General features: G+C 51.5%; 1 protein-coding gene across 1 annotated transcript; it reads left to right on the plus strand.

Annotated features, from left to right (window-relative positions):
• The first annotated feature begins 3,526 nt into the window (after nt 1-3,526).
• Crybb3 (crystallin beta B3) lies at nt 3,527-7,795 on the plus strand. The gene is made up of 5 exons (XM_008849002.2): nt 3,527-3,601; nt 4,375-4,493; nt 5,480-5,615; nt 6,031-6,173; nt 7,532-7,795. The coding sequence occupies exons 1-5, from the start codon at nt 3,527-3,529 to the stop codon at nt 7,695-7,697; spliced, it is 639 nt and encodes a 212-aa protein (XP_008847224.1). The 3' UTR covers nt 7,698-7,795.
• The last annotated feature ends 5,713 nt before the right edge of the window (nt 7,796-13,508 follow it).

Below are 13,508 nucleotides of genomic sequence, written 5' to 3' on the forward strand. Positions count from 1 at the left end.
AGACAAATGTGTACATCCTCATTTGTCTGTGCTCAGTTCCATTTCTTCACTCAGATGGATACAGGTCAGGACCGTTGGCCTAGGGAATGGTGCCACCCACATTAGGTGGGCCTTCCCACGTGAGTTAATTAAGATAATCCCCCACAGATATTTTGACTGGCCAACCTAATCCCTCACTGAGACTCTTTCCAGATAATTCCAAGTAGTGTCAAGTTGACAATTATGATTGACCAGCAAGGTGGGGCTTCATACTTGAAGTAACCCAAACTAAATGATCCCTCACGGGAATGCTCAGCAGCCAACCTAATCTAGATACTCCCTCACAGGCACACCCAGAGGCTTACCTACTCTAGATGCTCCCTCACAGGCAGCAGGACTGATGCTGACAACTGTGGTTATGATGTGGCCTGACAAAGGGCACCACACTATCCCCACCACTATCTTTCCCCTGGCATCCCCAGAAGGTGGCAATGCCCCCACCCAAGTGACAGGGGAGGAGCCTGCTCAACTTCACCCCCATGTTAGAAAGTGACCATTGGTTTGAGCTGTCAGTGGCAGGCAGGGTCCTCAGGGGATGAATAAAGCATAGCCAATGTGATGAGTGCTGTGACCTCTTTGAGACAGGGTCTCGTGTAGCCCAGGCTGGCCTCAAACTTGCTGTGTAGCCAGGGTTACTCTTGAACTTCTGATCCTCTTGTCTACACCTCCCAGTGCTGGGATTCCGGGACACACTGGGCAGTGATCTCTTTTGTTTGTTGTTGATCCTGGAAGCCAGGGCCTCCCACGTGCTAGGCCGGCACGCCACCTCTGACTATATCCCCTCCTACATGGTCTCAGCAGCTCCAGGAGAGAAGTTCTGTATAGTTCTGGATGGTCATCACAGGCTCAGTTGTAGACACTTGGACCCAGCTGTTGGTGTTCTTTTGGGAGGCTGTGGAGTCTTTAGGGAGTGGGGCCTGGCTAGAGGAAGTAGGTTGTTGGGGGCGGGTTCTTAGGGTTATCCTGTCCTCCTTGATCCCTTCCTGTATCTCTCTCCCTGCTTCCTGCCTACCTTGAGGTCTAGAACTTTCTCTGCCCAGCACCATGTTCTCTGTAAGTGCATGGAGCCAAGAAACCCTGGCCTGAGCTGTCTGAAATTCTGTGAGCCAATATAAGTTCTCCCTGGTTGTTTCTGTCAGGTACTTTGGTGTTTTGGTCACAGTGACTCAATAGTAACTAATACATTTTCATGGAGCTGCGGAGATGGCTCATTGGGTAAGAGCACTTGCTGTGCAAGCACGAGACCTGAGTTGGAATCTCCAGCACTCTCATAAAAAGTCAGTGGTGGCCACATGTGCATTTGTTGCCCTAGTTGGGGAGGCGGGCAGAGACAGGGGGCTCACTGGGGTTTGCTGGCTGCTGGCCCAGCTCCAGGTTTGCTCTCTAGGAAATATGGCAGAGAGTGACAGGGGAAGACGCTGGTGTCCTCCCCAGGCCTCTGCACACACCTGCACACATCCACATTACACACATACACACACACACCCCTCATACCTACACCCGCACCCCTCATACATACACACACCCCTCATACAAACACACACACCCCCCACACATACACACACACCCCTCATACCTACACCCGCACCCCTCATACATACACACACCCCTCATACAAACACACACACCCCCCACACATACACACACACCCCTCATACCTACACCCGCACCCCTCATACATACACACACCCCTCATACAAACACACACACCCCCCACACATACACACACACCCCTCATACCTACACCCGCACCCCTCATACATACACACACACCCCTCATACACACACAAACACACACCCCTCACACACACACACCCCTCACACACACACCCCTCTCTCACACACACACACACCCCTCACACACAACTCACACATCTCATACACACACACACACACCTCATACATACACACACACCCCTCATACACAAACACACACCCCTCACACACACACACACCCCTCACACACACACACACCCTCATACACACACACACACACCCCTCATACACACACACACACCCTCATACACACACACACACACACACATACACACAAACACACACATACACATCTCATACACACACACACACCTCATACATACACACACACCCCTCATACACACACAAACACACACCCCACACACACACCCCTCACACACACACACCCCTCTCACACACACACACACACCCCTCACACACACACACACCCCTCATACACACACACACTCATACACCAAAAAAAAAAATCCACTTGTGGCTGTGGTTGTGATAATTCAGTGACTCACTCAGAGTCATGGGGAGCTGTAGGTTCCAGAGTTCGGGGGTCATCCGCAGCATACCACCCTTTCCAGGGGATCCAGTGTAACCAGTCCCAGGTGGACCTGAGGATTTGAGCCCACAGCCAGCAGGTTCTCTCCTTTGCCTCCACAGCTCATTCATTCAAATCACAGGCAAAATTATATTTTTGCAGATACTTAACATGCCTGGATATACTTTTTAAATTTTTAGGTCATAAATAGGTTGTCTATTGAGGTCATCTTTATTTATTCTCTTCAGAGTCAAGGAAATCATTGAACCAGCCTCTTCTCTGCTGTGTGACGCGGCTAAGTAACTTGGTTGGCCTCTCTGAACTCAGCTTCTTCATCTTTAATTATGAAGATCATCATCCTGTCCTAAAGATGGAAGAATGCAGACTTCTCACAAACCCAAGTGTGTCTTACATGTAGTAGGTCTTCAATGAATGGCTGCTGTGACACACGCTTACAGCCCTGAGAGGGTGGCCAGTCTTCACTGGCGACAGGGTGGCCCTTGGAAATGGCAGTATTGCTTTACACTGACTTTGGAAAGTACATTTGAGGTGATCTGACTCAAATTTCAGCCACTGGGCACATGGAAGGGGGGGGATTCTGGGGTCCCTTGTTTTAAGATCTGGAGTCTTTCTAAACGATGTTGAGAATCCCAGTAGGAAAATAACACCAAGAAACCAAAAAAGAGGAATTAGTGGTCACTGGAAGCTTTGTGCCCCCATCTAGCCTATCAGGCCTCCCACAAAGCCACCCGTGAGCTGGGTCAAGCCCCATTTCCTGCCTGGGTGGAACAGCAGATCCCTATGTGAGGAGACACCGCAGTTGCAGAGCTCCTGAGCTCTGTGGAGGGAGTGGTTGGGTGTGGGGTAAGGGATGCCAGTCCAGCCCCTTCTTCACTGTGGCCTAGGGAAATGGGCTCACTTCTCTGGGTCTCTGGGACTCCTGTAAAACGGGGCTTCTGATCCCATTGACTGGGCCAGGTTCAGTGCCCAAGGCAGGAGGTGCTCAGCTAATGTTTGTCGAATGACTGAATAAGCGCTGTGGATCTTGATTCATGGCCATGAGTTATGGGCAGCAAAGGGCCACACCACACTTTGATTCCAGTTGTATCAGCACTTGGTGCTACTGGGTGGACCCGGTAACCTGGTTCTCCTCTGGTAGAAAGCAGAAGTGTCCCTGGAGAGATGGCAGCGCAGCTTAGCGCACCAGAGCAGGCTGCAGCCAGCAAGAGCCATGGAGGCCTTGGGGGCAGCTACGAGGTACTGGGCCTTGAGGGGACCTGGGGCCCCAGGCTGAGGACAGCTCCCAGCCAGACAGCCACCACCCTTCCAGGCAGTAGAGCCTGGAGGAAGCTGTTCTGAGTGGCCCTTCTCTCCCAACCCTCTACCATAAACTTCACTCATGGCTTTGCTGTATCTTTCCTCATTCATGTCACCATCTAAATGATGGTATGAGTCACCCACACCTCGCCTGTCTGGGTGGAACACAAAAGCACTAGGCTTCAAGTTCTATCTCTCTTGTGTGCCCTTAACTGCATTTCTTGACCTCTCTGGGCTTTGACAGCTCCATCTTTAAAGTGGAAATGATGCCTGCCAGCCTTGGCCCCAGAAGCACGTCAGGCAGACTCCGGAGCATGTTGCTGGCCCTACCCCTTAAGCTGTGCTGGGGCCTTGGAGGGAGCAGCTGAGGGGCCAGCAGTGTGGGGGGTGAGGGAGTGTACAGGGTGGGCATTTCTGAAGATGGCCTGGTGCCTTTAGCAGGAGAGAAGGAGGCAGAAGAGGGCAGGCAGGAGGTTAGCTGCACAGACCTGCCCATTATTGCAATCAATATCTGTTAAATGGGGTGTTCCCCTCTGTATTGCAATCCCCCTTTACTGGTTTGAGGACCTAGAGGCATTCCCCTCTGTGGCCACCAGGGGGCAGTGCATTCCTGCGTGACTGGCCTTGGAGAGCAGGGCGCAGATGAGGGACCCTCTGATATTCCAAGACCAGGAGCCCTGCAGGGGCTGGTGGTCAGGCCACTGCCCTTCCAGGTGACTGTGTATGAGCTGGAGAACTTCCAGGGCAAGCGGTGTGAGCTCTCGGCAGAGTGCCCCAACCTCACCGACAGCCTGCTGGAGAAGGTGGGCTCCATCCAAGTGGAGTCAGGACCGTGAGTACCTGCCTGTACCAGTGCTCTCCCTCCCCTGCCTTCCAGAGCCAGAAGTTCAGTTCTAGCCCCAGATATGCCATGGGGCCTTGGACCACTCCTTGTCCCTCTCTGCCTCAGTTTCCCCATCTGTGAAATGATAGCAGAACTGTGATCGAAAAATCCTAATTTTAGATTCCTGTAGTGCGTGGCAAGGTACATTGGAGCAATAGGGAGGCAAGTCAGTGCCCAGCTAAGCATCTGAATACTAACTTAATGTCCAGTTTTTATAAAGTCATAGACACAGAAATAATGACGTGTTAAACGTCACCCATGAATCCTCATTCTATGAGCGCCATGCTCTTCCTATTGCCTTGGTGCAGACCAGGAACCAGGCCAGAGTGTCTAGGTGTCTGGAGTATGTCCACTGGGTGAGAACAGGTACCCAGAGCACGTCCACAGAACAAGCAGGGTCCACTGGACGCTGAGCTCTGGTCTTCAGACAGAGTCTGGGCTCTGGGACTTTGGGCTCTCCAGCAGTGCTGTTCATGTGTGTCAGCTGTGCTCTCTCCTGTCAGGTGGGGAGAACTTGGGAGAACTGCCACCTGGCTCTCAGTGTGGGAAATGAGGTCGAAAGAAAGGGAGAGAAGGAGGAAGGAAGGAGCAGGGAGAGAGAGGAAAGATGGGAGAAAGGAGGAGGAGGAGGATTGAGAGGGGTAACAGCGGAGACTCACCAGTGGATCTTTTGCCCAGTTCCTGGCAGGTACTGTGGAGGGCTTTCACAAGCCCGCTCCCAAGCCTGACCTCAGCCTGTCTGAGGATGGGTTTCTGGCCCAGGGTATTAGACGGTCCAAAGCCTGTCCCCACAGGTCCCCCAACAGCAGGCCCAGGAATCCCCTAGGTTAGCAATGAGAGGCTGTGAGGTCAAAGGTCTTCCCTCCTTGCCCCTTCCCCTGCACCTGGATCCCCGCTCAGTCCAGCAGAGGTGGCCCTGTTCTGTCCTCCTGCAGGTGGTTAGCGTTTGTGTGCAGGGCCTTCCGTGGGGAACAGTTTGTCCTAGAGAAAAGAGACTACCCTTGCTGGGATGCCTGGTCCAGCAGCCGCCGCCACAATGACATTCTCCTGTCCCTCCGGCCTTTGCACATTGTAAGTTGTGCCCTGGCAGTAGGAAAGCTCTGTCCTGGGGCACACACGTGTGGGATGCTCAGGCAAGCTGTACCCAAGCTTGGTCACCGTGACCGCCCTGGGCAGGCCTTGGGTTTATGACCTCAGTGAGGGTGTGGGTAAGAGGAAGCTGACCTGAAAGGGGCTGTGGTGGGACTCCAGGATCCTTATCTTGTGTTGGCTGACATGGCCCTGGACTCCTCCCCTTTGTGATCAAAGAAATACCTCAAAATGCCTTCAGAAAATAGCGTTAAAGTAGTTCAAGCTCTTTCTTGGCACTTCCAGAAGGGGACCAGTCCTGGGGTATGGCTCCAGTCCTTCCTACAACATGTTGGAGTGACTTGATTCTTCCTGTGTGGGATGTGGGGGTGCCACTCACCTCTGACCCTGCCCTCAGGACATTCCAGACCACAAGCTGTACCTGTTTGAGAGCCCTGCCTTCAGTGGGCGCAAGATGGAGATCATGGATGATGATGTGCCCAGCCTGTGGGCCCATGGCTTCCAGGATTGTGTGGCCAGTGCCCATGCCATCACTGGGACGTAAGGACTCACCCTCTCTGCCCTGCCTCATTCTCTAAGGACCATTCCGGCCTGCCATGGCTGCGCTCACAGATGCACACGTGGGTGACTCGGATGCTTGAACCAGTCCTTGATCGAAGCCCACATGGCCAGGCGTGCTGACTTCACCTGTAACCCCAGCACTCACACATTAACAGGCACTCACATGCACACATACATGCACACACACCACACATTCACACACACACACACACACACACACACACATGCACACAGATACAGCCTACCCTATATATCCAGTTGATGCACAACTCCCATCACTGGCCTCCTGTACAGCTGTGGTTACCAGGCTGCCTGGGCTCCTAGAGAATTTTTAAAAATTTTAATCAAGTGAAACACGTCCCTCCCCCACAATGATCTCTACTTATCTTTACAACTTTTCTAAACTTCTCAGCATGTTGCTGATTTCTCAGAATGTCTCTAACTTTTCACTGCCTCTGTCTTTACCAAGGGCCTGGGGTGGATGCAGCTGTTCAGGTGGGATCTGAGTAGAGCGTAGCAGAGCAAGCTCATCACCTCCCTCCTTCAAGGCTTGCTATCACTGCTAATGCAACCTTGGGGTTGCCTTTGCTTTGTTGGTGGCTACCTCCCTTGAGAATATATCCAGACTTTTCCTGAGTGTCTACTATGGGGATCTGGTGGTCAGTAAGAACTGTGCAACCCCTGCCTCCCTGTCAAGAATGCCAGACTGATGAGGCTGGAGAGATGGCTTGGTGGTTAAGAGCTCTGGCTGCTCTTGCAGAGGACCCAGGTTTGAATCCCAGCACTCACATGGTAGATAACAACCATCCATAACTCCAGTTGCAGGGGATCTGACGCCCTCTTCTGACCTCCACAGGCATTGCACAATACAGGTGCACTTACACACATGCAAGCAATATAGATATGCATATAATTAATAATAATAATAATAATGATAACAATAATAAAAGAATGCCAGACTGATCAGTATTGTGATGGGCACATTGGGAGAGGGTGTCTCTGGGAGTCTCAGGGGGCAAATCTGATCCCCTGAGAGGACATAAGGACAAGGTAAGGAAGAGTGTTCCAGGCAGAAGGAACAGCAGGTGCAAAGGCCCAGACACGGTGTGGTGTTCTGTCAAGAGAGGTGAGATAAGAGCTGGAGGGCTGAGCAGCATTGGGAAAAGAGAAGGGCTGTTTTACTAAAGGCAAAATGTCTGTATTCATCTCAAAGGCCCCGGGGAGCCGAGGAGGAATTTAGCCAGGTGGGGAGCTGGAGGCTTTAATGGGCTGGGTCTGGCCTGAGGAAGGGGACTGGGGGACAGTCCTCACCTCACCTTGTTTGTTTTCCCTGGCAGGTGGGTTGGTTACGAGTTCCCTGGCTACCGAGGGAGCCAGTACATGTTCGAACGAGGCGAGTACTGCCGCTGGAATGAGTGGGATGCCAACCAGCCACAGCTGCAGTCAGTGTGCCTCATCAGAGACCAGAAGTGGCACAAGTGGGGCTGCTTCCTCAGCAGCTGAGGGACATGGGTCCCTGGGGGCCTTCGCCTGTCCCTGGGACGGCCAGGGCAAGAAGAGGAGGCCACGGGGCCGGAGCAGGGCTGACCTGTGCACCTTCCCCACACCTGCTCAATAAAGCCCAGTCCCCACCTGCCGTGGCGCTTTCTCCATCTTCCTGGGCTGTGGGAGGAGTGAGGCTAAGGAGGGGCTAGGACCCCAAGTTGGGGCTGAGGGTGCACCTGTGCCCTGGTCCAGTCCTTTCGTCTGAGGCTACGTTCACCTGTGAAGCTTGCTTCTGCTGCCAGTGCCTCCATCTGAAGAGCTGTCCATCCATCTGTCCATCTGTCATCCACCCATTCATTTGTCCATCCATCCATTTACCCATTTACTCATTCATCCATCCACCCACCTATCTGTCATCCACCCACCCAAATCCCCACACACCACCCAAATCCGCACCCACCACCCAAATCCGCACCCACTCACCCACCCATCTTCCCATCCATCTACTCACCCACCCATTTGTCCACCCATCCATTCATCCACCTACCCACCCATCTGTCCACTCATCCATCTACCTGTCCACCAATCTATTCATCCACCCATTCATCCATTCACTCATCTACTTATCTATCTTTTCAATATTTTCTTTCTACTGATTCATTCATCCTTGCTAGCCATCTATCATCATCCATCCATCCACCCACCCATCCATCCATTATCCATTCATCCACCATTCATCTATCATCTACTCATCCATCCATCATCCACCCATTCACCCATCATCCATCCTTCCATCATCCATCCATCATCCATCCTCCCATCCATCTAGCCATCATCCATCATCTATCCTTCCACCCATCCATCCATCATCCATCCTTTCATCCATTCATCCATTATCCATCCATCATCCATCTTTTCATCCATCATTCATCTATCCATCCTTCCTTCCATCCATCCATCCATCATCCATCTTTTCATCCATCATTCATCTATCCATCCTTCCTTCCATCCATCCATCCATCATCCATCTTTTCATCCATCATTCATCTATCCATCCTTCCTTCCATCCATCCATCCATCATCCATCAATCCATCTATCTATCTATCTATGTATCTATGTATCTATCTATGTATCTATCTATGTATCTATCTAATCCTTCCATCCATCATCCATCATCCATACTTCCATCCATCCATCCATCATCTATCATCCATCCATCCATCCTTCATCCTCCCATCCATCAGGTCACCTGTCTTCCCACTCATCCTTGTCTTTCTCCTGCCCTTTCTCTCATCATTTTCCCTGGATCTCCCTATCAGTCAACTGATCTTGCTGTCATTCATTTATATGACAAGTGCCATGCCCTGTTTGGGGCCCAGCATCCAGCCTTCCATGGGAGCAAGAATACACAGCCACACAGAGTTGCACTATCCTTTGGGAAGCTGCATCTGAGGAGGATAAGCGGAGTGCAGAGAGTCAGTGGTGGAGTAGGGGCCCTGCTCTGAAGAGGTGACATTTTAGCCAAGATGAAAGTGACTTTGAGAACACTCCAGACAAAAGAGAATAGGCCTGGAGGCCCTGAGCAGGTAGGCCTATGGGTGGGTGATGGGGAGTCAGCCTGGAATGAAGCCTGGAATGTAGTTAGAGGGTGGGGTGCCAAGGAAACGAAGGGTCAGGACACCCAGGGCTTTTCTGACCACCATGGAGTTGGAGCCATGGAGTGTTTGAGGAGGGTTGGTCATGGTAGGGTTAGGGTTAGTAGGATGTTAATAGTACACTGAGGTCAGATGGAGGCCTTGCACTACCTTGACTGTGCCTGGCCCCGCCCCAGCCCATTACTGTGACCACCCTGAGCTCCAGAGCTTCATAGGAACATTAGTGGTTACCTGGGGAAACTGGGCAGTGCCAGACACTAATGGGTCTCTTCTGCCTGAGTGGGTGGAACAGGGTAGGGGGTGGTAGCTGCTGATAGCTGACTTTGGGCAGGTTTGCTCCTGGACCAGCTCAGAGCTCTCACCTGCAGAAGTCCACCTGTGTTAGACTCCCAGCTTTGTCCTGGCACTGGAGTCTTATCTCAGTCACCCACAGCCTCTCCAGTGACTGATATAGCTGGTGTGTGGAGACCAGGGACAGGAGGGGGGCTGTACCTGGGAAGGCCTGATAGAACGTGGCTTTTTTTTTTTTTTTTGAGGCAGGGTTTCCCTGTAGCTCCAGCTGGTCTGGAACTTTCTATGTAGATCAGGCTGGCTTGCCTCAATCTCACAGAGATCCACCTGTCTCTTCCTCCTGAATGCTGGGATTAAAAAATGTACAACCACACTTGGCTTGCGAATGTGCTAGTTAAAAAAAAAAAAAAGATTTATCGCTGAGTGTGGTGGCGCACGCCTTTAATCCCAGCACTTGGGAGGCAGAGGCAGGTGGATCTTTGTGAGTTCGAGGCCATAGTTCGAGGAATATAGTGAGTTCTAGGACAGCTGGGGCTACAAGGAGACCCTGTCTCAAAAAGCCAAAAAAAAATATCTTATTTTAGATTGTGTGTGTGTGTGTGTGTAAATGTGATGAGTGGAGGTACTCACAGAGGCCAGGAGAGGGTACTGGATTCTCTGAAGCGGGAGTTACAGGTAATTGTGTGTGTGCTGGGAATCAAACTTGGGTCCTTTTCAAGGACAGCATGTACTCTTAGCTGCTGGTCTTCTCTCCAGCCCTGGAATGTGGCAATTTTGAGGATTCCAACTCACAAACTTAATAAAATGGGAGCTGGGGGCATGGCTTGTTGGTAGAGTGCTTACCTGGCATGCAGGAAGCCCTAGGGTAGATCCCCAGCACCACATAAACCAGACATTATGGTAATACATGTCTGTGATACCAGCACTCCAAAGGAGGCAGAGGCAGGATGATCAGAAGCTCAAGGTCATCCTCAGCTACATATGCAGTTTGAGGTCATCGTGGGCTACTGAAGCGTAGTCTTAAACAGGACAGGCAGACAGACACAGACAGACAGACAGACAAAAATAAAACAAAATAAAACACCTAGCTGAGAAACCACCTTGACTTTTTGTTTTGGGGTATATGGGATGCTGGGGGTCCTCAGGCTAGGGTAGGTCAGGAGGTATCTAACTAGGCAGCAGGGGAAAGGCAGGGTGACCCCCATGGGGTGGGAGCCTCCCACCTACCTCTTCTTCCACATTCTGCTTTCTAAGCCGGCCCTTGCTGGCCCCATCCAGGGCTACGGGCCTGACAGAATGCAGCTCACTGGGTCCTAGGAGGTAGTGGGGAGATGGTTCCTGCTTCTCAGATGAACGAGCACGGTTTATAGAAGGGGGCTTTCTCCAGGGTCTGAGACTTGAACCTCCATATGGACCCTAGAACTTTCCTTCCTGGGTCTACACAGGACAGACACAGAGGAAAGCAAGCCGCCAGGGCGTGGGGCTCCAAAGGCTGACAGTACCACTCCAACACCACCTGAGTCACACCCTGGCAGAAATGATTCTCCTTTGCAGGGAAACAGCTCAGAGAGCTGGAGTGCACTGCCCCAAGCATCACAGCCTTTCCACGGATGACCAGGGTTCCTAGGCTATGAGAAGCCCGCTGTCAACATTCCTGATGCCATGCGACCCTCGCAACGCCCCTGAGGCAGCCGCACCTGCACTCCCTGTGCCGTGAGCACATACTATGGGCCAAACTCCAGGATGAGGTTGGACTCTGACACATCCCGATGACCCATCACAGGTCTCTGGGTAGTGGGCATTAGGCAAGGCCTCATGGGCCAACATGCCCACCTTGCTTAGGCTAAGCAGTCCCTCAGCTTACATTCTAGAAGCGAGGCTCAAGGGGACGCTGGTTACAGGGTAGCCTCAGTGCTCAGTGATGTCCAGACCACTCTGCCCAGAGCTTCAGTCTTACAACCCTCTCTGTTTTCTGCAAGGGGCCTTCCATGTATGACCCAGTTGAGTACTATGACCCTGTGGGTGCTCAGAAAGGACGAGCCAGTTGCTGAGGTCACAGAGCCAGGGAGAGGCAGAGTTCAGATGGGCTCAGCCATCTAACTCTAAGAACACTCCTAGCTCCAGCCCAGGCCCAGATTTGGTCTCCCTCAGGCACAGAGCATGAGGGAGGGTGAGGTGGGAGCCTCCTTAGCTAAGAGGGATAAGGTTTGGTTCACTGAGAGGTGGGTGGAATGGTCTAGGGGAGGAGGTGGCAGGTCTGAGTTGGACTGGTTCCTTCCCAGCCTTTATCACGTACTATGTGCCTTTGGCCCAATCACTTAACCTCTCCCTGCTGTTTCTACTTGGCAGAAAGAGCTGAGGAGAGCATGTGTGATGTGAGCGTCCATCATCTTCCTCCTTGTGGTCTCTTTTTGATGATGATGAGGAGGCCGCCCTCTAGATTCTGTTACCGACACAAAGCCCTGGGGACCCTGGTGCCTGTAACTGAAGAGTTTAGTAACTGTAAAATCCTGGCACCCTGGCAATGTCTTCTGGTATTGGGACAGGTACTTCTGCCTAGGGTAGGAAGAAGTCGGTATACATCACTTACCAATTGAAACCAATATACCCTTCTCTCCTAACCCATCCCTCTACCCCCACCCCTCCACCCCACCCCTGCAGATTTGTTGACTCAGAGATCTGAGTGGAGAGTTCTTCACCCTTATACATTGAAACATTCTATCATGTCATTATTTACACTACAGTTAGAATAAGGGCCTCTTAATGATTTATTTTAAAAGCCTACATGTTGGTGGTTTATATTGTTAATTTTATTTCGAGAGACTAAGGTGGCTGTCTCAAATAGCTGTCACCAGCAAGTGTCCTTTGGAATTCCCGTCTGTTGGATAAGAGATGCCTTGACTGCTGTTTTACCTAGACCTGCTGCTTTATGGAGCCCTTCCTTCCCTGCATTGGTCAAGCTATCTGCAGTGACAAAACAGCCCCTGATTCTTGGTGGCTTAAAGCAGCAGAGGCTGGTTTCTCCTTCTGATGCATATGGCCCTGTTCAGCAGGAGATGGGCTATAGGCAGGTGTTCAGTGATTTGGGTAGATTGTGATTCCACAAGGTGTTGGGCCACCATGGTGCCAGGCCACCATCTCAGCAGCACCTGAGAGAGCCTTAAAAAGTTCCACTTGAGGGGATGGAGAGATGGCTCAGCAGTTAAGAACACTGACTGCTCTTGTAGAAGATCTGGGTTTGATTCCCAGCACCCACATGGCAGCTAACAACCATCCTAACTACAGTTCCAGGAGATCTGATGCCCTCTTCTGACCTCCGAGGGCATTGCATGACATGGGTGCACTTACACACCATGTATGCAGTGTGTGCAGGCAATACACTCATACACATAAAATAAAAATAATAAATAAAATATTTTAAAAAGGTTCCACTTAGAACTGCCATGGGTCAAGATTTTTGACTTGAATGTCATGTGACCTGATGTCAGGAAGCCCTGGTGATAACTGCTCACAAATACACTGCACACAGCGGCCTAGACTGTACCACCTGTCACATGCCGGAATCCCAAATAAATGACCCGGCCTAGAGTTCTAGTCTTTCAGTCTCCTTCTGGTAGCACCTCTTTAAGTCAGTCAACACTCATTTTCTGAGGACCTACTATGAGCAGAGCCTGTGCAGGCCCTGAGGTTGCAGAGGTGGCCAGTTGGCACTGGGTTCATTTTCTACACAAGGGAATCACACCAAAGCAAAAGGCTCTGGGAACCTAGGAACCTGTCAGCCTGAGCGGCACTGGATGGTGAAGTGCATTTATTCCCACCCTGTCCTCAGCAGGGACATAGAGAGGGGTGGGTAGATATCAAGTGACTGACTGAATACAGAGA

The sequence above is a fragment of the Nannospalax galili genome, unplaced genomic scaffold, assembly GCF_000622305.1.
Source record: "Nannospalax galili isolate Female #2095 unplaced genomic scaffold, S.galili_v1.0 scaffold103, whole genome shotgun sequence".
NCBI lineage: Eukaryota > Metazoa > Chordata > Mammalia > Rodentia > Spalacidae > Nannospalax > Nannospalax galili.

Bases quoted from the DNA above. Each gene is read 5' to 3' on its own strand.
- Crybb3 (XM_008849002.2), top strand. From the start codon at position 3,527: ATGGCAGCGCAGCTTAGCGCACCAGAGCAGGCTGCAGCCAGCAAGAGC. The intron at 3,602-4,374 runs GTACTGGGCCTT...CTGCCCTTCCAG, and splicing joins GCCTTGGGGGCAGCTACGAG to GTGACTGTGTATGAGCTGGA. The intron at 6,174-7,531 runs GTAAGGACTCAC...TTTCCCTGGCAG, and splicing joins GCCCATGCCATCACTGGGAC to GTGGGTTGGTTACGAGTTCC.